At 56.0% G+C, this 26,301-nt stretch overlaps 9 protein-coding genes across 9 annotated transcripts; 4 read left to right on the top strand and 5 right to left on the bottom strand.

The window, feature by feature from the left end:
• Positions 1 to 124: 124 nt before the first annotated feature.
• Positions 125 to 2,709, bottom strand: EsH8_VIII_000387 (uncharacterized protein; the record flags this gene model as incomplete). Its single annotated transcript, XM_083269429.1, has 3 exons — positions 125 to 1,059; positions 1,142 to 2,545; positions 2,601 to 2,709. The coding sequence occupies 3 exons, from the start codon at positions 2,707 to 2,709 to the stop codon at positions 125 to 127; spliced, it is 2,448 nt and encodes an 815-aa protein (XP_083129197.1).
• A 4,839-nt stretch (positions 2,710 to 7,548) lies between these two features.
• EsH8_VIII_000386 (uncharacterized protein) lies at positions 7,549 to 8,340 on the top strand (the record flags this gene model as incomplete). Its single annotated transcript, XM_083269428.1, has 2 exons — positions 7,549 to 8,098; positions 8,153 to 8,340. 2 exons carry the CDS (start codon positions 7,549 to 7,551, stop codon positions 8,338 to 8,340), a joined length of 738 nt encoding a protein of 245 aa, XP_083129196.1.
• Positions 8,341 to 8,597: 257 nt separating this feature from the next.
• EsH8_VIII_000385 (ubiquitin carboxyl-terminal hydrolase) lies at positions 8,598 to 9,453 on the bottom strand (the record flags this gene model as incomplete). The annotated part of the gene is made up of 2 exons (XM_083269427.1): positions 8,598 to 8,968; positions 9,081 to 9,453. 2 exons carry the CDS (start codon positions 9,451 to 9,453, stop codon positions 8,598 to 8,600), a joined length of 744 nt encoding a protein of 247 aa, XP_083129195.1.
• Positions 9,454 to 10,038: 585 nt separating this feature from the next.
• EsH8_VIII_000384 (ATP-dependent RNA helicase SUV3) lies at positions 10,039 to 12,397 on the bottom strand (the record flags this gene model as incomplete). The annotated part of the gene is made up of 2 exons (XM_083269426.1): positions 10,039 to 12,219; positions 12,302 to 12,397. The coding sequence occupies 2 exons, from the start codon at positions 12,395 to 12,397 to the stop codon at positions 10,039 to 10,041; spliced, it is 2,277 nt and encodes a 758-aa protein (XP_083129194.1).
• A 476-nt stretch (positions 12,398 to 12,873) lies between these two features.
• Positions 12,874 to 13,645, top strand: EsH8_VIII_000383 (synaptobrevin-domain-containing protein; the record flags this gene model as incomplete). The annotated part of the gene is made up of 2 exons (XM_083269425.1): positions 12,874 to 12,911; positions 12,976 to 13,645. 2 exons carry the CDS (start codon positions 12,874 to 12,876, stop codon positions 13,643 to 13,645), a joined length of 708 nt encoding a protein of 235 aa, XP_083129193.1.
• Positions 13,646 to 15,311: 1,666 nt separating this feature from the next.
• On the bottom strand, positions 15,312 to 16,562 carry EsH8_VIII_000382 (putative oxidoreductase; the record flags this gene model as incomplete). The annotated part of the gene is made up of 1 exon (XM_083269424.1): positions 15,312 to 16,562. One exon carries the CDS (start codon positions 16,560 to 16,562, stop codon positions 15,312 to 15,314), a length of 1,251 nt encoding a protein of 416 aa, XP_083129192.1.
• Positions 16,563 to 16,899: 337 nt separating this feature from the next.
• Positions 16,900 to 17,787, top strand: EsH8_VIII_000381 (uncharacterized protein; the record flags this gene model as incomplete). The annotated part of the gene is made up of 1 exon (XM_083269423.1): positions 16,900 to 17,787. The coding sequence occupies one exon, from the start codon at positions 16,900 to 16,902 to the stop codon at positions 17,785 to 17,787; it is 888 nt and encodes a 295-aa protein (XP_083129191.1).
• A 1,791-nt stretch (positions 17,788 to 19,578) lies between these two features.
• Positions 19,579 to 22,017, top strand: EsH8_VIII_000380 (Sec1-like protein; the record flags this gene model as incomplete). The annotated part of the gene is made up of 5 exons (XM_083269422.1): positions 19,579 to 19,612; positions 19,685 to 19,722; positions 19,788 to 19,875; positions 19,938 to 20,287; positions 20,341 to 22,017. 5 exons carry the CDS (start codon positions 19,579 to 19,581, stop codon positions 22,015 to 22,017), a joined length of 2,187 nt encoding a protein of 728 aa, XP_083129190.1.
• Positions 22,018 to 23,213: 1,196 nt separating this feature from the next.
• Positions 23,214 to 25,675, bottom strand: EsH8_VIII_000379 (uncharacterized protein; the record flags this gene model as incomplete). The annotated part of the gene is made up of 3 exons (XM_083269421.1): positions 23,214 to 25,297; positions 25,376 to 25,512; positions 25,578 to 25,675. The coding sequence occupies 3 exons, from the start codon at positions 25,673 to 25,675 to the stop codon at positions 23,214 to 23,216; spliced, it is 2,319 nt and encodes a 772-aa protein (XP_083129189.1).
• Positions 25,676 to 26,301: the final 626 nt, after the last annotated feature.

Raw genomic sequence — 26,301 nt, 5'->3', positions numbered from 1 at the left:
GAAAAAAAAAGATTTCAAAAAGCGTGCCTTCCCCTCAAGCATTCCAAGTGAAGAAAAAGAAGATGTGTAGGATGAACCGCGTGGTGAACACTACACAACTACTCGCTGATCTGCTACCGCCCCCTCAGTCGGAGTCGGCCGGGTCCGCCTCTTCACCGGCGGCGCTCCTGTGCTGGACCCTGTTGACCTTACCCATGGCCCGCTGCCGTGCCTTGGCCTCTTTCCGTAGTCGAACGGCGGTCCGCACGTCCACCCTGTCCTCCTTCTCCTCCTTGATGCTTTGGTGCAATGTGCCCAAGGCCGAGATCCTCCGAGTGCCCCGTCGACCGAGCGCCAGGTCCGATCTCATTGGAATGTCGTAAATGTCATCCTCGTCCTCGTCGTCGAGAGACCAGATCGGCGCCACGAATCTCAGATCCAGCGACAGCCTCCGGTGCAAGCCCCCTATATTGCTGGGCGAGTATCCGAGACCGGGACGTTCAGGCGAGGTGGTGTTGGGGTCCGGCACATTCGAGAGGCTGTCAAAGAGCCCTGGCAGCTGCAGACCCCCTTCTCCGAACCCGTTGTCGCAGAAGAGAAGGTCTTCTTCGTTGCCACCGACGCGCGCCGAGTCCCGCTTGCGTGTCGTGATGAAAGAATCGGCATCGATATCGTCATCCGATGATAAGTAGTCGTCAATGTTGAAGGTCCCTCCGGGCGCCGGCATCGCGGAGTCCATTGGCGACGGCAGAGCGCTTTCAAGAGCCGTGCAAAACGATTTGTGATCAATCGACCCGCTGTGCAGCGAGCTCTTACTGTCGTTAATGAACGATGACATCGTCGCCAGGTCGACGGATGTCGTCGTGGTGTGTCGTGAATGCGGCCGTGGGAAGGAGCTGGTGCTCGACATGGTCGGCGTGGCCGAGGAGATGGACCAGTGGCGCAGACTGCTTGACCGCATCGGAACGTCCTCGTAAATCTCGTCAAGTTTGCCTTTCCCGAACGGTGGGCCATGGTTCTTTGACCTTGGGCTGACGTCGTCCAGGCTCTCACGCCACGAGTGGCCACCTCTCATCACATCTGTCGCACAGAAAGAAAACAAGTTAGCAAAATGCCTCGACTGAGTTGACAAGGATGTTAGGAATCGACGGTAAACACTAACGAGGTGAGGGCGCCGGTGAGGACTCATCCGCGGGGTCAACAATGCTCGCAGCCTCAACTCGGCCAGCACATCCTCTTGCGTCTCTCCCCCCGTCGAGCCTCGCGTTCCGCGGCCACTCGGAATGGCGGGTGGAGGCGTCTGTTGCCAGTGGGATGTACCGTTTGGATGGCGGCTTCTGGGTTGGGGAGGAGAATGTGGAATTGGCTACTGACCCACCGCGGGATGGCGGCCTCGCCGCATGATATGATTCAGTATGGTCATTGCCTGATGTTTGTGGCCGCTGCTGTACAAGCAATGAGTAATTGTGTTTAACCCCGTGAGCTGGCTTTTGCAATGTCTTTGGCGACATCGGCGTTTCAATAGTCTGGCTGACACTGGGGGCCGTGAAGATGCCCAATTCGTTGAAGGGAGCCTCGCCTCCGTGTGTAGATCGCCGTCGGTGCCGTGTGTCGATAAATGAACCGGACGTACTACTCGCCAATTTGTGATGACTCTGATGCCTTCCTGTCGCAATAGGCGGTATGGAGGGGATGTAGCCGCTCAACGACTTTCTACGCATAGCACGGGCCGATTCGGGGGCTGTCTCCATGGCGGACTCATGGCTGACAGGGTTCTCGTCGGGTGAAAACATGTTGGCCCGGAATGAGACTTGGCCGAGGCTTGCCGCAGTCATTGACTTTGTGCGAGCCCCGATGTCTAGTGAGTCGTGTCGACGGGGAGGCTTGTACGGCTGTCCTTTGTCCCCGAAATGGGCGCTTGCGGCGGCTGGTACGAATGTACTGGAATCTCGATCCTGAGCACCACTGCTGTTTGATGCATAGAATGCCTGGACCCTCTCAGACATCAGGTCTACCCCGTTCTCTCCGATATTCCGATCGGCAACATCTTCGCCATAGTCTCGAACGCCCGATGCCTTCACCCGACTCTTGAATCCAGAAGGTTTGATCTCGGACTGGGCATCAAGGAGGTCGATGAAACCTCGGGCAAAAGCGCCATTACTTTGTGTCGAAAAATTTCGAGAGTGCGCAAACGGGGTCGAGGTCGAACGGAACGGCGGTTCAATCTCAAAAGGGATCGCCGGCGATTTGCTTTGCTTGGGAATTCCAGACAGACCCGATGTCGCTGATGTAGCCGAACCAACTCGTAACTTCTTGAAAGACAGCTGCGGGCCCCTCGAGGAGTCCCTTCTCCCGAAATCGGAGAGGAAAGGGGTAGGCGAGGAGCCGTTCGGGGCAGAACTCGGACGCTCGATATCGGCCTCGCGGAATCGTGGAACAGGCGGGGCTGGAGCCGAGATCTCAGAGCCTGTCGCCAGAGACAAGTTGCTCTCGCTCATCTTATGGTGGGACCGTTGCAGGCTCTCGAAGACGTTGGTCGGGCCATTGCCGGCGACGGGATATGCCCCTAGCCATGTCAGCTCGGATTCGCCAAGGCGGTCAAGATTTGGAAAGAATCTCACCTAGAAGCGGGGGAAGGGAAGCAGTGGTAGCATCATAAGCCTGTACTTTAATCCCGTTTTGCGGCTTCTCCGACGACCTTTTTGACGAGAGGAATCTCAGGAGGCCCATTGTTGGAGACTATCGCCATTCGTATGACGATTGCCTATGAAGACAAACGGACTGAGACCCGCCGACGGGCACGGAACAGTTTATGGTTCGAAGAGGCTATGATGGTGAAGCCCAGGTCTCGAATAGCAGGCAACAGAAGAGTGCCGAGACCAATTCCACGTCGCATTCACAAGAAAAGGCACAGTACGTTGGGTCTGAGGAGGTAGAAGAATAGGGTGGGAACGGGTGGATGGGGGAGGGGAGAGTCTAAAAGTCGAGCAGGCGGCCAAGATAGCGTCAGACTCTAGACAAACCAAGGAAAAAAGAAAAGGAGGGACAATGCGACGCGACGAGTCGTGCAAGGGTGCTAAGGCTGAAGTACGTGCAGGTTTAGATGAGATTGCGGAGCGGATGGGCAGAAAGAATATACGCTAGAGCAAGTGTTGGGTCCAGATTGAAGGCTTCGTCGTGCAGTCGAGACGGCACACAAGTACCTGAGCGTGGCGGCTTCAAGTTGCTGGTGTGGCACACCCTCTTTGGGGGTGCCACCGACGCTCGCCGCCCCCGAGGGTTAAAACGGTTGACGATGGTCACCTAAAGGAGCTGGTCAAGAGCGTTTGCGAAACCTTGTTATCACGGTTCCTGCGCGCCTGCCATGCCATATGCTATGCCATGACCCGACGTCTAAGCAGACGGGCCCCAGCTCTTCTCGCAAACATGCAAACGCGAGCTTCCTATTCGTAGCTAGCGTAAAAGCGCCGGCCCAAGTAGGGCCCAGGGATTCCATGCAACACATCCGTCTTCTAGTGTATTTCCTGTGCCAGGAATAAGGATAGGCTGAGCCAGATCGCTACCAGGATCCTGGTTGTATTCAGCAAGAACGCTGGGCGCGGCGAACGAGAGATACCCAAACGAAGGCTGGCTGACATGGTAGTGACAAGATCTATTGCTCGGACGAAATTGGAGCATCGGGTTTCGAAAACAGATAAGCAAACGGGCAGAGACGGTCGGACGGGATGGGAAGGACGGATGGGATGGGCTGCGGCCCGTGCGAAAGCGACAAACAAAGGTGTAAGTAGCACAAACCAAACCAAATTCCAAGTCAGCTCCAGGACTAGTCTTCGCTCGCATGACACAGCTTCATACTGGCTTTGCGGCGTGGGATGGATATCCAACACCATGGCAGAGTCCCAGACTCTTGGTACTGGGTCCGTTGGCATGACCGTTTGTCAGATCAGCGGCAAACGACGTTGCCGAATGAGACGTCTTTGGGCTGCCCGACACCGAGGCAGGCGGCAGGTGAACCATGCTTGGCCACAAATGGCTTTGTCTGGGGTCATCGGGGGGGTGTCGCTCTGTAACGAGAATTGGGGCGGTGGAAAGAGTCGCAACAAAAAGCAAACGCGAGGGAAACACGGATACTCTGTTCCCAAAAGATGAAGATGCGTCTCCGCGAGCAGAGCCACTTGGCCAGGAAAAGAAACCCCGGCCTCAAGTCAGGGGTCGGGCATCGTAATCACGCAGTAGCGCAGCTTCGGAGAAAAAGCAAGCAGCGGGAACAGGAAAGAAGCCCATTTGCCAGCTTCTTTTATTGGCAGCACCAAATGATCGGTCTCCGAGACTAGCGCATTAGTGTCTCGCAGGAATAAAGTCAAAGAAGGGTCGGTCTCTTTGAGGTTGAACGACGCCAGCTGCGTAGCGTGTGGCTTTGTTCGTTTGTCCTCGGGGACGACACTTTGTGGCCATGAACTGAACGTTGCTTGGAGCTTGGAGCCAAGCGCTTGCAGGCTTCGTTCATGGCCCTGCGTGGCAGGCAAAGAAAGAAAGTCTGGCTCGGCATGTAGCGTTGCCGTCGACGGCTCGAACCAAACCCCCGCCAATCGAACGATATTCACGACAGTTGTTGCTGTCATCCCCCTCCTCATGTCATGTTTCCCACTCATTCGCCCGTGCCTGTACAACATGCGCGAGGACCCCCTGCGTCTGATGCGAGTGTGCGAGACACACCCCCACCTCTGACCCTGGTGATTGGGGATAGAGGTAGATCGTCCAGGGGGTTGCCCCTGTCGTCCCCGTGTGTGTGGTGGTGGCCGATCATTTTTGTTGAAGCCGAAATGACGCAAACCATGTACAGGGCCAATTGGAGAGAGAGAAGGCTGGTGCTCTTCAAGACGGTGTTGCTGTGAGCTTATTCCGTAGATGGGCTCATACCTATTCCGTGCTGCAAGCAAGATGGTGCGGTCGGAGCAATCCATACCATCTGTCGTATCTGGCCGTCTAATTTGTTGCTCAGGTCACCACCATCTGCAAATCTCATCGAGCCTCCGGCGCTAGTTGTGGTGGTGCACAGCCGCAGCATCTATCGGTCCGGTGTGGCATAATACCGTCCACTAGCTCCGAGCGGACGGCGAGCGAAATGACCAAGAATGGCTTCATGGGAGGGAGCAGCCCGCGCAATGGTCGTCTCCCGCATCGATCGATTCGGGACCATGTATTTGACGCAACGTCTGCCTGAGACTGACACTAGAGGTTGGGTGCTGAGTGTCTCACTGCGCTGCAGCAGCCTGCTTGTTGCCCATTTCAGTCCATGTTCTGGATGCAGCTTCAGCTGCTTGCATGATGATTCTGCTGCCGTTCTTTCTTTTCCGCCTCGATTATTTCCTTCTGCTTTGGATGCGAATATTTCGACGAATCAAGCCAAAACTCGCGAGGGAGGTGCGTTGACCATCGTTCAACTTGAAGCATCGACACGTCAACTCTCGGTGCCAAAAATGTGACCAAACGAGCGCCGCCGCCATCTTGCGGCCGAGTGGGTGTGCTTGCTGCACAATCCCTCAGGTGAGTGAAGCGCAACGGCAATCGCCCGAGTCAATGTCGTATGCTGCTTTTGCTGCACAAACAAGTAAAGTTTTCCCTCATCGCCCGCCTACACTGCTTTGCCTCAACTAGGCGTCTTTTTCCTGATGTCCAAATCTCATTCCCACTCTGATGGGGCAGCTTCGACACGATTGATTCCCTCTCTTCATCTCCATCTTTCTCCCGCTCTCTCTGTTGTCCCCATCCATCCCCCCACGCGCACGCGCCAATATCTCACCGGCAAGCGCCTCAGTTCAGGGGGTTCGGCCTAGCCGATGCCCTCGGAACTCTCGTTTGCCATTGCCAGATACGAGCAAGGTCTCTCTGCGTTTCATACCGTGATCGACTAACCTTCTAGCGGCGATTGGCCACCACGTGGAACACCATGATCTGGCTCTATCCAAACCTTCTCTGCCATTTACCTCCGGCCACCGTCACGGGCCTTCCGGCTCGGATCCTGGCTCCCTCCGAGCCATGACCTTGACATGCAACGGAATACAAACAGTTTGCCAGTGAAGTTGTTCCAAGCGTCGATGATCAGGCATGCTTTCCTCTCTGCGTGATCTCATCGTTGAACCATCCCCTGCCAACACAGGCCTGCAGATGGTTCAGGAAGGGCTGACCCTTTTCTGCCTCCCAGAGTCGCATATGAGGCTCCAGGAAGGGCAAGGCCGATGACACGGCGAGACGCCGCCTCTTTTTCCTCATTGACGGCCTCCACAACCCGCTGCAGTCATCCAGACTCAAGCGTCTCCGATAGTAGTGCCGCTCGGATGACGCCCGTGCTTTCTTCGACGTCCGAACGTTGGGCACTGCAGCGTCTGAGCGTACATGTCAAGCTGCAGGTGGTGTGTGCCCTCCGCGCTCGTTCTTCAAGGCGCACCCAGACTTGGCCTGGTTCGCCAGAGTGGGAGGGGAAACAGGCTTGGAGTCGAGGACAACGCTGGGCCGGTGGCAATGCCATTGCAGAAAGGACGCCCCGAACCTATCGGCCCCCCGACCGGTCCCTTGATTCTCAGGATCCGGGCATGCCGCGGAGCTCCCATGGCTCTCGAAAAGCGTGTGCATCCAGCCAACCAAACCCTACTCGTGGTTGCAATCAATCCAAGCCTCATGACGCCGTCTCATGCATGGCTGACGGCGCGTGGCCATGATTCAAAGCCTAGGAGAAGCCGGCTCTCAAAAGAACATTAACTGCAGAATGAACACGTCAAATTTCCACTGGCACACCAGGCTAAAGCCGTCCCCAGGATCTCTTCTGTCCGTTGAATGCTCCAAGACGGCTTACACGTGTCCGACACGAGTAAACTGGAACCTCTAGTTAGCCATCAACGCCCTCGAGTGTGGGGACTTTGTTGATTCAGCAGACACACATTCCCTGCCTTTGATTCCATTGGTTTATAGTCCTGTTTTACAACTCATAGTTTGAGTTCATGTCGCCATCGGGGTAATACATGGTGGATGGACTGCTTTACTTCGACTACGAGCCTAGTATGATGCCCCCCGAGAGCCCCTGAGAGCCCCCGAGAGATCGAGCGCCAAACTTCGCATTCAGTCGTCTCTTGTAGTAATATGGATTCTGGGAGTAAGACAGAGGCTTCATTCATGGCTCGCGTTGAGATCTGGGAAGGTGGTGCAGTGTGCTCGAAAACGGATATAGGTATAAAGCTCAGTTAAAGGTTAAAGGTGTGCCTTCCTGAATGTGTCATCTGGCCAAAGTAAGAAGGCAACATGGATCTTCCGTCCCGCAAAGGGGTCGTGATCCAGAAGGCGCCTGGGCATCATACGTCTCCTTGTCACGCAGCTTTCTCTCTAGTGAAAGTATCCTCAAAATTTTCGTATTCTCGCTCTTTCGGCCAAGTGCCTCCTCCATTTCTTTGAATCATCTCAGAAAGCCATACCCCTGAATAGCCTCATCTCTGTTTCCCTACGTCCACCTCGTCGTACTTGGGCATCCACCCGAGCTATACATCTCCAGCCAAGTGCAATATTGCCCGGCCGGAAATGTCGAATTTCCAAAGTTCTGACCAGCATCCATCGGCCGACGACCCACAGGGCTGGGTCCCCTTCTTCACCGAGCACGACGGCTCCCCCATCATTGATGACAGAAGAAACCCACCCAGTTCTCCGCCCCTAAATAAAGAGCCACCATTTCTTTCCTGCTACGACCGGCGGATCTCTAGGATGACCGTGGATAAGACGCCGTTCAGATCCACTTGCATGGCCAACGGCCATGACTTACAAGCGCCCGAGACACCAAACGACCAGAATGCCGACGGGAGGAATGTGTCGGACTGGACAGTCCTTTCATCTATGAATGAAGGGCCATATACAGAAACCAAGTCGAGATCCGCACCCGAACACCTGGAGAGCGTGGAGGCATCTGCAACAGACGGGGCCGCCGCTATAGACACTCACAGAAAGTCCAAGACGGAGTTTGGTGCAATCCCCTCCGAGGTCATCCGTATCGGCTTGGACTTGGCCAAGTGCCCCGACACGGGTTTCCAAGCACACAGAAAGTCGTCTACCGAGTTCAAGAATATCATGGCTGAAGGTATGTCGGCTTCTATACCACGATCTTCGTCCCCGAGCCTGATCTTGTCTTCAGAAGTTGCTCATAGGGGGCAGTCGAGCTCATTGCCTGACGATACCTCGCCTCAGTTTGACCTTCCGGAACCTCATCCAACTCCGAACGAGAGACAGAGGGATGGAAAGGGAAAGAATGCTAGTCAGTTATGGCAGATGCCCGAGTCCGAAAGCGCACTGCAGCGGCTTTGGAGGTCAAACGGACGATAGGCGGGCTTTCAGGGTCCGACGTGAATGACTTGGACGTCACAGATACCCCTATGTCACGAGTAGCCTTCCTCCTAAGCATATCCACAGCATAGAATAACACCCTGATGACTTTTGCGGTGGGTGTCTTTGCCCATGCCCAATACACACTTAAAACGACTGCATTTCCTTCCCTAGCCCAAACGCCGAATGGTATACATGCATTGTCTGCCTTGTCTCATTCACTGAAAGCATCTGCAACACACGCTGGACTATACCATTTAATCCAGAGATCCTGCCAACGCGACGGCACTGAACCGCAGGTCAGCGCCTTCTCTCTCGAGGAACTTGAGAGGGCCCCATGTGAGCGCCTTCTCGCTCAGCACGTCCTCCCCGGCCTCCAGCTGGCCACGGTTCAAGGGGCCCTTCCGCCGTCCGTCGAGCTCCCACAGGGTACCGTCATCGCCGCGCGAGAAGCAAACATAGTGGAGATCCACGTCGTCCGCAGCTTCGGGGGCCTCGGTGGCGCCCTGCGAGGCGGCCTCGCGATGCGCGTTGGCCAGAGAAGGGGTCTTCTCCAACAGCTGGGCTCGCGCGACAGGGTCCAGCGGCACGGCGTTCTCGATGAGGGTGTTCAGGTCGGAAGGTTTCTCTGTTTTGAAGAGCGCCATCATGTCAGCGAAACCGCCTTTTACACGTCACGGCTCGATAAACAACCTCGGTTGCGGACTAAAGCAGTATGTGGGAAGTGAGCAGGAACGTACGGATATACTCTCTTGCAGGCCCGTTCGCAGCAGCGTGCAAGAGACCCATCAGTCCGCAGGCGTTGCGGATCGTCTGGCGGAACCAGACGACGGGCTCCTTCGAGCCCTTACCCTTGTACTCTTCCAGGAGGGAGTCCTCAGCGAGGCGGTGGCTCTCGTAGGCGGCGCTGACGGGGAAGACGAGGAGTAGGGCGAGGGCAGGGCGGGGTACGAAGGAGAGCATGTCCGGGTCGGTCAAGGAATAGACGTCGTGGATCTGGAGGGCCGGGGAGAGGCCGAGCTTGTGGAGGAGGGTCGTCATGAGCTCCGGGTTTGCTTCGAGGGGGATGAAGGCGGGCGCCGAGGCAGAGGGGTCGGGGTTTGTTGATGACATCTTGAGCAATGTGGTCCTGAAGTTGCGAGTATCGTAGAGTACGGTTGATTGGACGGTGGGGGTGTTTGTGAGGGTTCGCTGTTTTAAACCGGTCAAGCAGTTATGTTTTACGAGAGATGTAGATGAAGGGCGCAAGATGGAGCTGCATGTCGAAAGAGCTGCTTGCCCCTCCAATGTGCCGAGAGCGTGGTGGGGTCGGTGAGGTAACCGGCCAGGGTGCAAGAGAGCTAAGCTTGGATGTGGGGTGCTTCAGCTTGGGGTAACCGGCTTGGTGCACTAGGTACAACGTACAATAGCTGCCTTGTCCCGGACTACTGGGGGGCGTAAAGTTCAACAACTCATTTCTGTACAGCCCCTTATCTGGAGTAGGAATGCAATAAACGATATATTTTTCAGTGTCTGAATAAATTGCGTACTGTTAGAGCGGCGCCTGTTTCTCCTTTTGATACTATGGTTGGTGTTATACATGTCCAAAGCCCCATCTTTGCGCCGTTTAATGCTCGGCAACCGCCGCTCCCCCTATACCGGTATATATAATATTACAGAGTTTTACACCCAAGATACCCTCAAGGGTCTTTATGACTCTTAGGTAACCTGGTATCGCACGAGGGGCCGATCGAGCGGCCTCTCTTCCAGCTCTTCAAGGTCACTTTCGCCTTCATCTAGTGGCTCCTCGTGCCCGGGCACGTCCCACTGCCCAGGACCCTCGTCAACAGGCTCTCTTGCCATGACGTCCCCGTCATTGCCTTGCTCGTCCTTAAGCATCTCCTCTTCCAGCTGCTTCTGCAATGCCTCCTTACGATGGCGTTCGCGAATCTTGCCGTGTACGTCCGCCCTGAACACCGTATTGTGGGCAAGGTAGAACTCGATTTTCTCCTCCACAACCGCCTTCACGTGGAACGCCAAAGCCTGGCTCACAAATATATTTGGGAAGCGGTAGCTAACCCACAGGTACAGCGTGAGGGCCTGGTGCAGGGACTCGATGGAGTGCAGGTATTTTCTACCCTGGTTGTTAAAGTCCTCGAGAGTGGCGTCGAGGATCTCCAGGTTGATGGGCTCAATGTCGTACAGGGCACCGTCGCTCCTTGTAGAGATGCACTTTGCGATGGCTTTGACGAGCTCCTTCTTACCCGACTCTCTGAGTGAAATGGGAGCATGAAGGATGGTGATGCGCTCTTGAATCGTCATCGGGAACTCCTGGATTGCGTCTGCGATTTGGAGGTTGATTTCAGGAACATGAACCGCGAAACGTTCCGAGACAGGCGCTAGCTCACGCAATCGCAGGAGGATGAAGCTCAGAGGCGTATCGGGAGGAAAGTATTCGGCAAATTGCTCGACGATGAAAGCAGGAGGCTGGATGGAGGCGACTTCAAGCGGCTCAGTCTCGGTACCAAAGGCTTTTTCAATGGTTGGCAGATCCTCATCGTCGAGCGTCGTGACGTATCCCATCTTCTTCTCCTCAACAGCAGCAGGGCCGCTTTGGTTTGTCGCCGCCTGCCTAGCAGTCTTGTATCTTCCTGCTCTACCACCAATCTGCTTGACCTCGGATGTTGTCAATACTCGGTGCTGGGTACCGTCGTGTTTTGTCGACGTCTCGAAGATGACACGCTTGATCTCCAAGTTGAGACCCATGCCAATGGCATCGCTAGCAACCAGGAAGTCGTAGTCATTGTCGGGGTCGTTGAACAAGGCTGCTTGCTGCGCCCGAGTCTCTGGGGGCAGCGAGCCATAGACAATGGCACAGCGGCGGCCAGTTTCCTCCTCAATGGCGTTCTTCAGACCATGCAGGTTGACTCTGGTGAAGGCGACAATTGCGTCACCCTTTTCGAGCTTGGTGAGGTCATTACCGAGACTCTCCTTCATCGTTTGCAGAGGACTCAATCTTTGGTACCGGTGCACAATGCACTTGTCACCAATGCTGGAGCAGATGGCCTTGATGAGGTCGACGACGCGCTCCTCGCCACAGAGGTGAACCTCCTTCGCCATCACACCAAGGAACGCCTGCGTCCAAGCCCAGCCTCGCTCTCGGTCACCGATCATCTGAATCTCATCCAGAACCGCCACATCGACAAGACGGTTAAGGGGTGTCATCTCAACGGTACAGCTGATAAAGTAGTTGTCTGCGTCCGGAAGACGCTGCTCCTCTCCCGTGACCATAGCGCAAGCTTTCCCTTTGGCCTGGAAACGCGAGTAGATCTCGTGAGCCAAAAGACGAAGGGGGCCTCCGTATATTCCCGACTTTGCGTTCTCGAGAGCCTGCAGTGCACGGTATGTCTTTCCGGAATTTGTCGGTCCAACATGTAGGTGGATGGTGCGTTGCATGGCACGCGTGGCAGGAAACCACTCCATTGGGTATCGTAGATCGGCAAGCTTCTTCTGCCTCGGTGTGGATTTGGACAGGCGGGACCTCATCATGAAGCTCTGGAACGAGTAACGCAGCTCAGACGTCAGGCCCCTGATATCGCCACGGATGAAGGCGTTGCGCAGGGACCAGAAGAGCGGGTTCTCTTTGCGCAACGTTGCGCCCTTGTTGGCCAGTTGTAGCGACTTTTGTATCGTCTCTCGGAAAAGGGAGATCTCGTTGTTGAGCCCATGTTCGCTTCGAATTCCAAAGTTGCGGTATTCTTGGTTGGTCTCTGACCAGTCGCCCATGTTCGCAAGGACGACATTGAATTGGGCAAGAATCATGGTCCTGAAGACCTCGTACTTGGGCCTTTGGCGGTCCGGTGGGGTGTAGTTCTTCGCGGAACTTTGTGCCTGCACTGCCTACACGTCATGAATGTTAGCGAGTCTATACTTTGTAGTAAGGAGTCAAGAGGCGGCAGCTGTCGCACTCTTGCTTGCTTACCCGAAGGGCAGCCGGGGATGATGTCGCGAAGCCATGGCGCGGCGCGAGAAGGCTCCCCGCCGCGCAGAGCTTTGCGGCTCGCAAAACTGGTCTCATGGTGGATTTTGATCTAGCCAAGAAATCATGGCTGGTGACATGCAGAGAACATGTCGTTGTGTGTTGACGTTCAAACTAAGGCAAACTGCCCACTCTTCGCCTCTGCGCACCGACAGCTTTGAGCGTGGAGGCCATGGAAGGGAAATTTTGGGAGCGATAAGAGCGGCCCCCAGTCGGTACCTTCTTATCGCACAGAGCTCTCATTCGCCGTAGGATGGAGTCTGTGGGGTGACCCACTCCGGTTTAGCGCAACCGCCTCCGATTGACCGTCCCGCGTCATCACGCATAGTGTTCCCTCAGGTTCCCACGCTGCACTCTGCGACAGCGCCCATCACGCCGACATCCGACTTTGTCTCCCTACGCAACCCGCCGTCGCATTCTAATATCGCTGCCTGGTAGCCTACAGCGCATTTAAAACCTCGAAGAATCTCAAGATAGGCTCCTTGGATCCTTTAGATATCCCCACACCAATCATCATGGCTTCCTCATCGACGCCCATTACCCCCTTGCTCTAGTAAGTCGACAATGGCAGTCGTATCCTCCCCTCCCAAACCCAGAGCGCAACTGACGGTCGACAGCTCGTGCATAGCGCACAACAACACCATCCTCAGCGAATGCACGACATCGGCATCGTCGCAAACCTCGTCCCTCGCCTCTCTCATCCTCCCCAAGATCGACCACAGCACCCCCCAGAAGCTGACCTACACCCACGGCTCGCACCACATCCACTACATCGCCGAGGCGCCCTCTGACCACCCCGACTACCCGTCCGCCGGCGGCCTCACCTTCCTCGTCATCGCCGACGCATCGCTCGGCCGCCGCATCCCCTTCGGCTTCCTCTTCGAGATCCGACGTCGCTTCCTCGAACAGTTCCCCCCCGACTCGACCGACTTCGCCGACCTGCCCAACTACGGCGCCGCCAGCTACAATGGCCAGCTCAAGAGATTCATGGTGGACTACGGCACCACGAGCGGCGGCAAGGACGACGCTATCTCTAACGTCCAGCGCGAGATTGACGACGTCAGAGGCATCATGACGCGCAACATCGAGGGCCTGCTCGAGAGGGGCGAGCGCATCGACCTGCTCGTCGACAAGACGGATCGCCTCGGCGGCAGCGCCCGCGAGTTCCGTGTCCGCAGCCGCGGCTTGAAGAGGAAGATGTGGTGGAAGAACGTGAAGCTGATGGCGCTGCTCACGCTGGTCGTCGTGCTGATCGTTCTCGCGATTGTGATTGCGGTGAAGAACTGAGCGGGACCCGTGCGCGGCCTCGCTTGGCTTCGTGTAGCGGGCACGGAGTGTGTACACATGGCGCAGACGTCTTGTTTTGATGAGTGTAGATGCTGACTTCAGATTGGGCAATGATTTGAATGGCGAACGGGAACTCGACTTTTTGGGATGCAAAACAACGGAGGGGAGGTCAATTTCATTATCAATAACCACGAGGGGACCACCCTCAACTACATATCTCCTAAAACTGTCACTTGTGGATCCAGAAAACCACATCCAAATACAAATGAATTATTCTATAAAAAAAGCCCGTGTTTCGTCAACCCAAGTGCCCGAGGTGTAAACTGGTGTTATTCACAATCAGCCTATTAATGCCGTTAAAGCGTCCTCATTCATGCCGATGTTCTTCCATGAGACGGCGGTATGAGAAATACTTCGAGACCGTGCTACGCTCTCCTGACCCAACACCCACCAAGGGATTACCCAACAAGCAGTAACGAGGTATTCTGATCCATAGTTGTGACTACCATGGCTGAAGCAGGAAATGTGAACCAATCCATATTCTACAAGCAATGTGCTGGAACCCCAACCATCTTATCCACCGCGCATAGTAGTAATAGCAAAATGTGAAGCTATTATGGGCCGAAAACAAAGGCTCCCGCTATAGGACAAGATCAAGACTTTCCCCCGATTGAACCAGGAACCGGCTATCGTTCCACCCTCTCTTGTCGTGAACTGGCAACGTTTACTCAAACAAGGGTGACCACCAAAGAAAAACGCCCGTAACGAACGCACCAATAAAACCGCGCTTCTTTCCTCATACACCATGCCGTCAAGAACGATTGAGCGTGAGATAAAAGTTAGAGAGTGCGGTATCACAGCTAGAGCGTAGCAAATGCCCCCTTCCCCAAAGCCCTCTTGAATCGTTGTTAGTATTACCCCAGTACTACATGACAGTTTCGAGAGACCTACATCACGCGTTAACATTGATTCTGACCTGAAACGCTTCTGCATTTCTCCGGTGGTATTCTATTGCCGAACAGGGGCTGTACGTCGCGGTGGTCTCAGAGCTTCGGCGCTGATATCCCATCGGCCCTCCGCCCGTCCTGATAAGCGTAACCATGCGCCACCGGGCTGAGGCCGACGACTCCGGGCCCCAGAACCAGCGGCGGCCGCCTAAGTTTCTCTGTGAAGAAAACGGGGTGCCGGATGGACGAGTTGTGCTGCGCCGCCTCCGCCTGTCGTTCCCAGGCCGCCTGAAGCTGCAGGGCTCTCTGCTGGGGCGGGAGGGCTGTGGCGTGGTTTGTCATGGCTGCTGGCACCACTGCTGTTGTGGTGTTGGACATGGCCTCGATCCAAGCCTCTCCAAGCACGTATTATCAAGGAATGGACAAGCGGTAATGGAAGGGGGAGGGCGGCGCGTTCTGTGAGATTTCTGTCGTCACATTTGGATTGTTTGCGGGGAAGCTCTCCCCGGTTCAACGGGCTTGGGGGGTCGCTGCACCGAGCCACGGCACTTGGAGGATGGCAAGGTGGGGCCCCGACTTTTGGAGCATGACAGCATGAGCTCGGTACGACAGGCTGCCGAGGAACGTTGAGAACCACGGAGAGCAACTCTGATATGCAGCCGGGGAAATAGCCACTTTATTGTCATTAAATGCTCTAATTGCACGATCCACAGTGCTTTTTAGGTGTCCTTCTTGGCCTTCTTCTTGCCCTTTGGCTTTTGCGATTCCTTGCCCTTCTTGATCGCCTCGACCAAGGATTCGACCTCCTTGACCTTTTCTGCTTCTTTGGCCTGCTTGGCCTTTTCCTCCTCCGCCTTCTTCTGCAGTGCCCGCACAGCGGCCTGCTCCTTCTCAGTCGTCTCGATGAGCTTGTCGCTCTCTTCCCACAACTTCTTAGCCACCTCATCGTCTTGGACGTCCACGCGGGCAAAATCAACCACTCGACACTCCTTGATGAGCTTGCCGCCACTGGCACGAGTGAGACTCGACTCCATGGCCGCGAAGAGAATCGACTGCGCGCCCTGGCTGGGGCTCTTGAGTAGGAACCACGGCACAAGGTAGGCTGTGAGGTAGGTGAACAGGCCCCACAGCGTGCCGCGCGTGAGCCAACGCCGCATGCCCGGCGTGCGGGCGAAGCCTGGGTCGACGAAGAAGACGCGCGAGTTCATGGGCAGGTCGTCGGGCCGCTTGTAGGAGTCAAGGTGCTTTTGGAAGGCCTGGCCAAAGACCATGAGCGCGAGCTTGCTTCGCTTGTATGCCTTGCCCGGGGACCAGCTATCCTTGCCGAGGGGCTCCTTCAGGGAAGGAGCGCCGATGTACGATGAGCACGTCGCGATGATGATGCGCACGTCGCGGTCGAAGGGCTGGGCCTTGATGGCGGGGCTGAGGATGGACAGGAGGTGGAAGTTGGATAGGTAGTTGACCATCCATGTCTCCTCGATTCCTTCCTGCGTCTGCCTCCTCTTCTTCCCCGCGGGGGTTATGGTCGCGGCGCAGAGGATGATCATGTCCAGCCGGCGCGGCGGGGCGTTGTCAATCCACTTGGTCGCGAACTTTCGGATGCTGTGCAGGGACGAGAGGTCGACCTGCTCGGCGTAGATGAGCTCGTTGCCCGTCCGCGCGCGTACGTCGCCGATATATTCGACCAGAAAGGGATCCGACACGGGAGTATGCGTCAGCAGGATAATCTGCGCGCCCCGGGCTCCTAGTTCCAGCACCGTCCTGGAACCTATGCCTGACGTCCCGCCTGTTATCATGACCACCCTGCCGTGCATGTCCCGGTCAGCCGTGTTGGAGGCTCCGGCGCTCCATAGCTTGATGAGCACGAGAGTCGCTACCGCCGTAAGCGTCTTGAGGATCGGCCACCAGTTATCCCTGACCCATGCCGGCGGGCCGGCTTCGAGGGCGTAGCTGGCATAGTCGAGGGGCATTGTGAACGAGTGGCTGGGTGAGGTTTTCGGTTCTTAACTGGTGACTATCGGGCATGCTGGGACCAAGTTAGATGTCGTGGATGTGTGGATGTTCGGAAGCGGCAAGTCCTGGACAAGCTTGTTGTGGAGCCAGGGCCGAAGAGAGTGTGACGAGGCCTCACAGCTTGCTTCTAGAAAAGAGTGGAAATGTTGATGCGCCGCCAGGGGATTCCCGAATTACGATGACAGGGGGGGCAGGCCCATTCTGCCGGCACCGTTGTTAGCGGCCCAGGACGCTAATCGAATAGCTTGCAGGGGACGGGGGGCTGCTGGCTTCGCTGGCTGCCTTGCTGACATAATGTGTGGCCATATTCGTAGAACTGTGGAACACCTCATCGACACATTGCTCCATCACCTTGCCCTTTCATCTCTCCTAATTACAGTGTCACCGTTCCCCAACTCCATACCGCGCAAGCCTTTCTACTTGTACCCGGCCGAGGAGGAAGTCGTCAGAGTGAGGGCAGCGCTGATGCAGAGACGAGTTGAGGACGGTGAAGACTCCGGCGACGACAACGATGTCCCGCTGCATCACCAACGGCCCTTTGGGGCAGGCATCCAGCGGAAACCCATCAAGTTTGTAAAGGCATCTGACCCAAACCTGAGCACAATCAAGGAAGCCAAGACCACAAAGTCTGGCGCCTCAGTGGGCGACTTTTACCTCAGCCTTGTCCTTCCTCGTGAAGAGAAGAAGAAGGCGGAAGCTGCAGAGCCAGAAGCGCAAGTATGCGCCGTCTGCGAGTTGCCACTTGGTGAAGACGACGTGGTGGGAGAAGTTGGAGGAGGCAGCAACAGTAAAGACACGACAACTAGACAGAAGCACGAGGCTTCCATTGCCCACCAAGTGTGCCTCACTCACTCGCATCCTCCATCGGCCCTTGACAGGAGGCGCATGGGCGTAACGTACCTGTCATCTCACGGTTGGGATCCGGACTCGAGAAAGGGTCTCGGTTCTTTGGGTCAGGGCATACAATACCCCCTCAAGACCAAACCGAAGGAAGACAAGTTCGGTCTGGGTCTGAAGGTTCCTAAAGAATTCAAGGGCAGGATCGAAAAGAAGCAGAAGCCTCAAACATTGGACGCGAAGCAATGTCGCAAGAAGGCTGAGGACGACAAGAAGAAGGCGGAGAAGTTGAGACAGATGTTCTATGGTAGCGAAGACTTGGACCGATACCTCGGTTCGGGTTGATGGCAAACAATGAGATAGAGAGATGATACCCATGGAGGCACGTTTTATGATAGCGTTGAGGAGATGATGGTCTACGGGGCGTAAGTGCTCGCCTATTTGGGGTTGCACTAGCCAAATGAAACCTCTAATCTGACTTGGAATGCAATCATGGTCGAAAGTGTATCGGTTCAGTCTCGTCGCTCGTCGTTCAGTGAGATGTTATCCCGTCCTACAAAGGCCCATTAAGTAGGTTGACTTCACCTCCCCAGGCCTCACGTGTCGAGAGGCTATGAAGTAGCATATTAAGTATGCCCTAATACTCGTTGACACCGCGTCCGGAAAAGCGACGGATTAGGTACTACACAGGCTCTATGGGTTCGCATACATTTGTTTCAATGCGCATTAGAGAACGGCGACTTGTGTCTGGAGGCTCGGTTTCAGCATCTTTCCACTCAATTTCTCGGCAGAGTAATGAACATGGGTCATCTGGGCCTCCTTCACAATTCCTAGCTTCCATTGATTGCTTCGTTAGCATATTAAGACGGAGATTTCGAAAGGGGATGGCTCATTTCGTCGCCCGCCCGGTGTCGAATGACGGCTGATTCCAGAGTGTAGAGGTCGACAGGATGGTCGATGGCGGACCGTCTTGAAACATACAAGGGGTGAAAGGGTTGTTGGGTCCAGAAAAGCCATGATCCATGCGGCTCCGAGAGGCCAAGATTATCTCCCGGCTCGTTTCTTCGCAGGAGTCGTTTTGATGAATGCAAAGGCGGTGACCTCATTCGCCGCTGCTTGGGGGAGCCGAAGGTGGGGGAATGCCGCTGCGCGGGCGAGTATCCGTACCTAGTGTAGGTACCCGGGATTCGCTTCGCATAAGAGCACCATACTAGTATGTGCTATGGTACATACGTAACATTGGTGGTGTAGGTAGGAGTACCTTGGCGAGGGGTCAGGCCAGTTCCAATGGCCCCGCCTGGGCAGCAGCGGACGCACTCAACTTGAGGCGGGAGAGAGCTGACGGACGGTGCGGTGCGGTGCGGTAGTAGCGCTGTGGAACGGTGGACTCTGACTCCAGCGTCCTCCCACCAGCACCCCGACGATGGACAGACTTCCCTTTCCCATCAGGTCACCTTGCCACGACTCCCTCACCTTTGGCAGACCTTAATTAAGGTAGCGCTTGCCGTACGGATATATGCACTGCACGTCTAAACCTGCCTGCCTCGACCTGGCCTCCTCCAGGTTTCCTCACCTCACTTCACCCACTACCCACTCCCTCTAAGTGCGCACCGCTCCTCTTACCTACCGGTACATTTTACTGCATTTTACTGCATAGCACCTTACCTTAGCTGGCCTTGCCTTGCCGCCGACGCTGCCGCCGCACAGAACCGTGCCGGACCTGACCTTGCTCTCCCCTCCCCAGGCTCAGACTCGAGGCTAGGAGCATTGAAAGTCCCACCGCTGCGACCGGTTCTCCCTCCATCTTGAAACCCCACCAGATCAACCAACATTTGCCGGCTGGACACCGGACCCAGAATCTAGGACTACTCAGGACACAGAACTCGGACGAAGACAGAAAGGCCCCGGACTTTTCGACCCCCGACTCCTACACAAAGCAACACCACACATTCCAGCCTTGTCCGCCTCTCTGCCTCGAACACCAGCCTGCCCATCTGGACCCCAACGGCACACTCCCGCACCCGTCCGTCGTCCTGCCCCAAGTGCGATCCGACGACCATCTGCCTCGTAGCGAACACAACCCCTCCTCCACGACGAATTCCCAGCTAGCCACTACCCACGCGGCAAGTTGCCACGATGGGCGTCTCCACGCTTCAGGAGCAACATGACAGTAAGCTCCCTTGCCGCCTCCAGCTCCCCCGCACCTGGAGCTTGCCTCCTCGAGACTGACAGCTTCAAATAGTTATTATCGACACCATCAAGAACATCACACGAGGCGACGTGAGATACCCCCTCTCCAAGCCCATAACGAGCGTGCGGTCAAGCCAAGCTAACGCCATCCTCAGTGGAAAGTCCTCGTCTTAGACGAAGGCTCCAAAAAGATCATAGACAATGTCGTTAAGGAAGATGACATCCTCAATCACAACATCGCCAGTATGCCCCCAAGAATGGCCCGTCTTCTTTTGCGACGACCCAGCCCTGACCTCAGCTCGCAGACATTGAGCGCATCGAGCAGAAGCGGGACATGAACCCCGAGATGGACGCCATCTACATCCTGTCCCCCCAAGAAAACATTGTCGAAATCCTCGTCAACGACTTCGAGCGCCGCAGATACAAGCAATCATATTTGGTGTGGACTGGCGTTTTGGACCCGAGGGTTCGTCGCATGATTGATGGCTGCCCGCCTGCCAAACAGCGCATCGCGGGTTTCGAGACCTTGTCGATTGACTTCTTCCCTCGCGAGTCGCATCTTATAACATTCAGGGACCCCTGGAGCTTCCCGATCCTGTACCACCCCGCTTGCAACAACTTGGTCGCCCGTCACATGAAGATTCTAGCCCAAAAGGTACGTAAAATGGCGGCCCGCGACCTGTTCACCTCACTTACAACCGCAACCAGATTACGGGTGTGTGTGTTACGCTGGGCGAATACCCCAAAGTCCGCTACTATAGGCCAAGGAACCCTCTGCATGAGGCCGCGGTACTCTCCTCCCATCTCGCCCGCTTTGTGCAGGAAGAATTGGACGAATACGCGCAGTGGAATCCGAACTTCCCACCACAGTCGTCGAGGCCTGCGGGAACCCTTGTCATCACTGACAGATCAATGGACATTCTGGCACCACTGGTACACGAGTTCACATACCAAGCAATGGCCCACGATCTTCTCCCGATACAAGATGGCGACAAGGTGATGTATCACATGGTCACCAACGAGGGCACCCCGGAAGCAGAGGAGAAGGACATGGAGCTGTCGGACAAGGATACAGTCTGGGTGGACAACCGACATCGACATATGAAGGACACCATCGATAAACTCATGGGCGACTTCCGGAAATTCCTGGATGCAAATCCTCACTTCGTCAACGAAGAGCAAGATACGACGAGTCTGAACGCCATCAGGGACATGTTGGCCGGGCTGCCGCAATTCCAGGAAATGAAAGAGGCATACTCACTTCATTTGAACATGGCCCAAGAGGCCATGAACATCTTCCAGCACAACAAGCTACCAGATATTGCTTCCGTCGAACAGACTCTAGCAACAGGGCTGGATGAGGACTTCAGGAAGCCCAAAAATGTTTTGGATCAGGTTGTGCGGCTTTTGGATGACGATGCTGTCACACCCTCCGATCGCTTGCGACTGATCATGCTGTACGTCTTGTACCGAGACGGCGTCATCATGGAAGATGTCAACCGGCTGCTGGCGCATTCCGGCCTGCCGCAAGGGGATGGGGAAATGATTGTCAATCTCGAAATGCTGGGCGGGCGTCCCGTTCACGGCCTGAAGGACGTGCGGCCACCCCAACCGCCACTGTTCACCAAAAACACCAAACCTGCAGAAGTTAGTGAGGAATACTCACTATCCCGCTTCGAGACGGCGATGCAAACGATGCTCGACGAGCTCAGTCGTGGCACCCTAGATCAAACGACCTTCCCATATGTCAAGCCGCCGGCAGACCCCAACGAGGACCTTTTGGCATCCCAGCAAGGTTCATTGCGCGCCGGCAGACCGAACTGGGCGGCGGCAGGACGACGACCACCAGAAAACCGACAACGTTATATCGTATTCATGGCCGGTGGTGCGACTTATAGCGAAAGCCGTGCGTGTTACGAAGTTTCGGCCCGGCAGGGCAAAGACATCTTCCTAGTGACCAGTCATATGCTAACACCCAAACTATACGTCCGCCAAGTGGGTGATCTTGGCAAGGACAAGCGCACACTCGACATCCCCATGGAGCGGCCAACGCCCCGTGCTCCGGCATGGGTCTACGAAAGGCCTCCCCCTCCTCCTAATCCCATGGCGCAACGTCCTGCCCCCGGCATGGTACCGCCGGGACAGCCGTCGCCGATAGGTGGCACCCCAGGCCGCAGACCACCTGCCCCAGGCGGTCTACCCGGGCGCCCTGTCGCGCCACCGACGGCCCAAATGAGCAACATGAGCCTCAACGCCCCATCGCCCGTGTCAAACGGCGGCGCGTCGCCTGCCCCGTCAGACGGCGGCAAGCCGCACAAACTAGAGAAGGACAAGAAGAAGCGCAACTTTTTGGGCATGAAGAAGAGCCACAAGGATAAGCACTGAACCAGAACAGGACGTGGAAACAGAACCAATGCAGTTTCGACCTTTCTCCCGGCTGCCCTTTTTGCACTTTATTGCCAGCGTGGCGTTCTTTGGTGTTGATCCAGGGGTCTTGTACATATTCTAAAGAATCCGGCTCTGGCTTGCCTTGGCATATTTCCCATTGGGTGTGATGTGGTGAGTTAGGCTGGCCGGCCGGCCGGGCTGGCTTAGTTGGTTGGTGTTCTTGAGAGGGGGGGTTGGATGAGGAGAGGGAAGTAGGACAATTTCTCTGGATTTCCGTAGAACCAAAATCATTGTAAGAAACCCCCAAAAATTGCTTGTCCTCCCTTCGTATCCCGTGCCTCCTCTCCGCTCCCTCCCGCCTGGCTTCATCGCCGACAGCACATGGTGACCTACCGTAAACATTTTACAGTTTGCAGCGCTACATACCTGTCGCAAACCACTTCTCGCATCTTTGGTTTATTATCGCCCAGAATAATGGTTGGCTTCAAAAGCAGTTCAATCCAGATCGAGCCAGCTTCATGACGCGTCAGTCAGAAACTGCCTTATTTGTGGCGAAGGCACCAAAACATATCATGAGCAATGTTACATCACGGCACCAAGAGCGAGAACATCATTTTGTCTTTGGGCTTTGTTTTGTTTCGGAAACGAGGGAACGAGACATCCATTTCGTTTCATTCATGTCTACCGTAGTAGAATATCGGGCAATCCTATCCCAGCCTCCCTCGGGAACTCGTCAATCCGTTTTCTGGTTTCTATCACTCCTGCCCAGTACCTTCGTGTCAAAAGGTGTCAGGTTTTCGGCCCCTGACCCTAGTTGAGGAATGATTTGGTTGTGAGCCTCTGCTCACTAGCGATAAACATATATCGCAGGAAAGTAAGGGTTCGTTGGTGTAGCAGAAGCAGTGCTTCGCGAGTGCGAGACTGATGGGCACAAAGAGGAACCGACCTCTCCAGCCCGCCAGAAGAGACATATTAACCGAGGATTAGAGTTGGGGTGCTGTTTTAGCAAATCCGACAAGCAAGACGTCGCTATAACGACATTTCTGTTGTGTTGATTCAAATCATGTCCTATTCGGGGACATACATCTGAACATTTGATGTAAAGACTCGAACAAGGTAGATGCAGCAGTTGATGTGCTGCGACAGTGCGACCTCAGGTTGAGGTCGGTAATGATTCCATTGCAGTATGAACTTTACTGCCTCCGAAACGCCTGAGCGGCGCCAGGGGGAGGCATACGTCCGTCAAAAGGGAAGCCGTGACCCTCAGGTCCAGCTGGTCCGGGGAAGCCAGGCATTCCAGGGGGGGGGATGAATCCAGGTGGAGGGCCGCCGAAGAAGCCTGGGGGAGGAGGCATGTTGCGCGGGGGAGGGACTGCCATGGCGTCCGGTGGGAACGCCCCGGGAGGAAAGTTGGGCGGGAACATACCACCCATTGGGTGGGCACGGCCTGGGCCGCCAGCAAGGCCCGGAGGGGGGATCATGGATCGTTGTTGAGGAGGGGGGATGGGAGCGGCGCCTTGAATCCAAGCCGGGTTCATCTGGTCCAGGCCAGGAGGCGGAGGCGGACGCTGGAGGATTTGAGTTGGCTGCATGCGAGCCTCGGGCTCCGGGTGATGGAAACCTTCATCCATGAAGCCCGGAGGGACCTGGCCGCGCATCTGGCGTTGAGAGCCACGGCCGCCCTGGGAAAAGTCGGGCTCGCGTTCTTGAGCATGCGGGATCTGAGCTGCCCGCTGAGGTTGCGGCATGCGCATGAGAAGCTGCTCGGTGCGCGGGGGCTCTGGTTGGTTTCTCATCAAGTTCATCAAGAACTCGGTATTGCTCATGTTGCGACCCTGGTTCGGCTCCATTCTGCCAGAGCCCTGGCTAGAGGCCTGGTGGCGTTGTCCAACCAGCTCCTGCAATAGCTGGTCCTGGCGAGCGGCGGGCTGCTGGTTTGGCATCGTGGGGCGCGGAGCAAGAATTTCAGACATGGACATGGAGCCTTGGGGCATACGAGGGCGGGGATCCTCCCGCCGATCGCCACCATACTGCTGGAAAGGCTCAGGCGACGCAACAGAGCTCGAAGGACCATGATCACGCGCAGGTGGCGGGGGCTCCTGGAATGGATGCGAAGCAGGAGGCGTAGATACGCCCTGTATGTTTGAACGCTGCAGCTTCATGAGCAATGCCTGGAATGCCTCTTTCTCGGTATCCGGGGCTTGGCCGGGCGCGATGGGACCGCCAAGAGGCAGTCCCATCAGAGGCGTTGGGGGTTCTGTGTGCATTCGGCGGGTCGGGTCATCTTGGGGTGCGTTGAAGAAAGATGTAAAGCGCGAAGACTTGCCGCCGCCGGTCTTGGGTTTGGCCGGGGCTTCCTTCTTAGGCTCAGTCGGGGAGCTGACATCCAAGCCAGCCGTCGAAGCGAACTTGAGGAAGAACTGGTCGGGACCGATCTCGACGGCAGGTGCTGAGGCAACAGCGGGCTGCTCGGCCTTGATTGCGGCCTCGGCAACCATCGTTGCCGCTTTGTCCTCGGCCGAAGGCGCATTGCGGCTTGCCTTCATGCTCTCCATAAACTTCTTGAAGTCTTCCTCGGTGTGGCCGCCGGCCTTCTCTCCGGCAGGTTCGTCGAACCACTCGGGCTCCCGTTCTCCCCTGTGTTCGCCACGCTCCCAGCGACGCTCATAGTTCCTGCCACTGCTCTTCTCCTCGGCAGGCTCAGCGTCTCTGTTCCGGTCTCTCCAGCTCTTGGCACGGTCGATGCGCTCACGAGCCGTCAATGGAGGCTTCTCGGTGGTGGTATTGCTGGCCTCGTTCTTGAACCAGGGCTCCGACTTGCCCCTATTGAGACCATTTCGGGGTCGCGAGTCGGCGTCTTCTTGGTCCTTGTCCTTGTCTTGGTGGTCAATACTGCGGTGAGGTCGGTCTTTGGGTGCTTCGCGATCATCGCGATCACGCGTGCGACGATCGCCGGTAATCCTGTCACTACCACCACCGCCCATGCGGCCATTGAAGCGCTCAGCGCCCTCGTGTCCGAAGCTTTTGCGCGGCTTGACCGTGCTCCATCCTTCTTGGTCCTGGTCGTTGTCGCCGCGGCGGCGGAAGTTACTATTTCTCGAGTCGCGAAAGCGCTCGCCTTCGGGGGTGTCGCCGTTGCGATTGCGGAAGGTGAATCGACCCGGTGAGTCAGCATCCTTGAGGCCCTTGTCGTTCTCGAAAGGCTTGCCGTTATTGTTGCGCAAAGTCGCCGAGGCGAAGGCTGTTCTGGGAGGTCCAAGAATTATGTCTTCGGGGTCTACAGTTGATCATGGGGTTAGCCATGGTGCCTGCAGCGTTGGGGACGAGGGCAGTGATTCCAAGGGACTAAACATACTTGCGCTGTTTCTCGAGACATGGCGATCGACGCCTGGGCGGCGATTCGTCTGGTCGAGAAGGGGATTGTCGTGGCTTCTTCTATCGGCAGGAGTCTTGGTGGTGTTGCCTGGGGTTCGAGCATTGTCTGGGGGCGGCCTAGTGTTATTGTTAGATACAGAGCCAACTGGTTTCTCTTTTTGAATTGTTTGGTGGCAGCATACCCCATCCATTCTTCCGCAGGTGGTAGTCCGGGTGGTTTGGTACATAGCGGTGATTCGCGAAGGTGAACAAGGAACTCTGCCGTGTATTGGAGTGCCATAGCAGTGTGATGATGCGAGGCGCATCCGAGAAGGGCTAGGGAGGCTATTGAGTACTATGCCGAGGGCGGTGGTGTTTGCATGAACAGATTGTAGTGGTGCGATCGACAGAGTAGAGGAAGCTGTGATTTGGTGTTACAGCAGCCGGGCGAAGGAGATGAAGGGAGGGATTTGTTTGTTATGGTGGTTGGGGTAAGAAGGCTGAGGCTGTGGTTTTGATTGTGGTTGCGGTTGTGGTTGTTGCTGTACGTCGTCACACGGTGAGGAGGAGGGTGGGTGGTGTCGAGACAGGTCAAGTTAGGTAGGTCAGTAGTCGCCGTCGTCGGTTGTCGTCAGTAGATGGGGATGGATGGGCTCCAATCGGGCTGCGCTGCTGAGTGCAGATGGCGTCGTGGCGCAACCAGACCGGCAATCGAGACAGGACAGGAGGGAAGCTGTGATAATTGCTTTGTTGTAAAATGGATGCGATATGGATGCGGTGTGAGAGATTATTGTGATGGGTGAATTTTGGCAGCGAACTGTCAGGGCATGTAGAGATGGTGGTCAAAGGAGGTTTTGGCACTTCGGACGAAACTTGGTGGAGGTGCTCAGGTGCTCAGGTGCAGCTGGCCGCTGCCGCTGCAGCTTT

The sequence above is a fragment of the Colletotrichum jinshuiense genome, chromosome 8 (genome assembly GCF_051148585.1).
Source record: "Colletotrichum jinshuiense chromosome 8, complete sequence".
NCBI classification, from domain to species: domain Eukaryota; kingdom Fungi; phylum Ascomycota; class Sordariomycetes; order Glomerellales; family Glomerellaceae; genus Colletotrichum; species Colletotrichum jinshuiense.
Note: the sequence above shows the minus strand (reverse complement) of the source record. Positions and strands in the feature narration are given on the sequence as shown.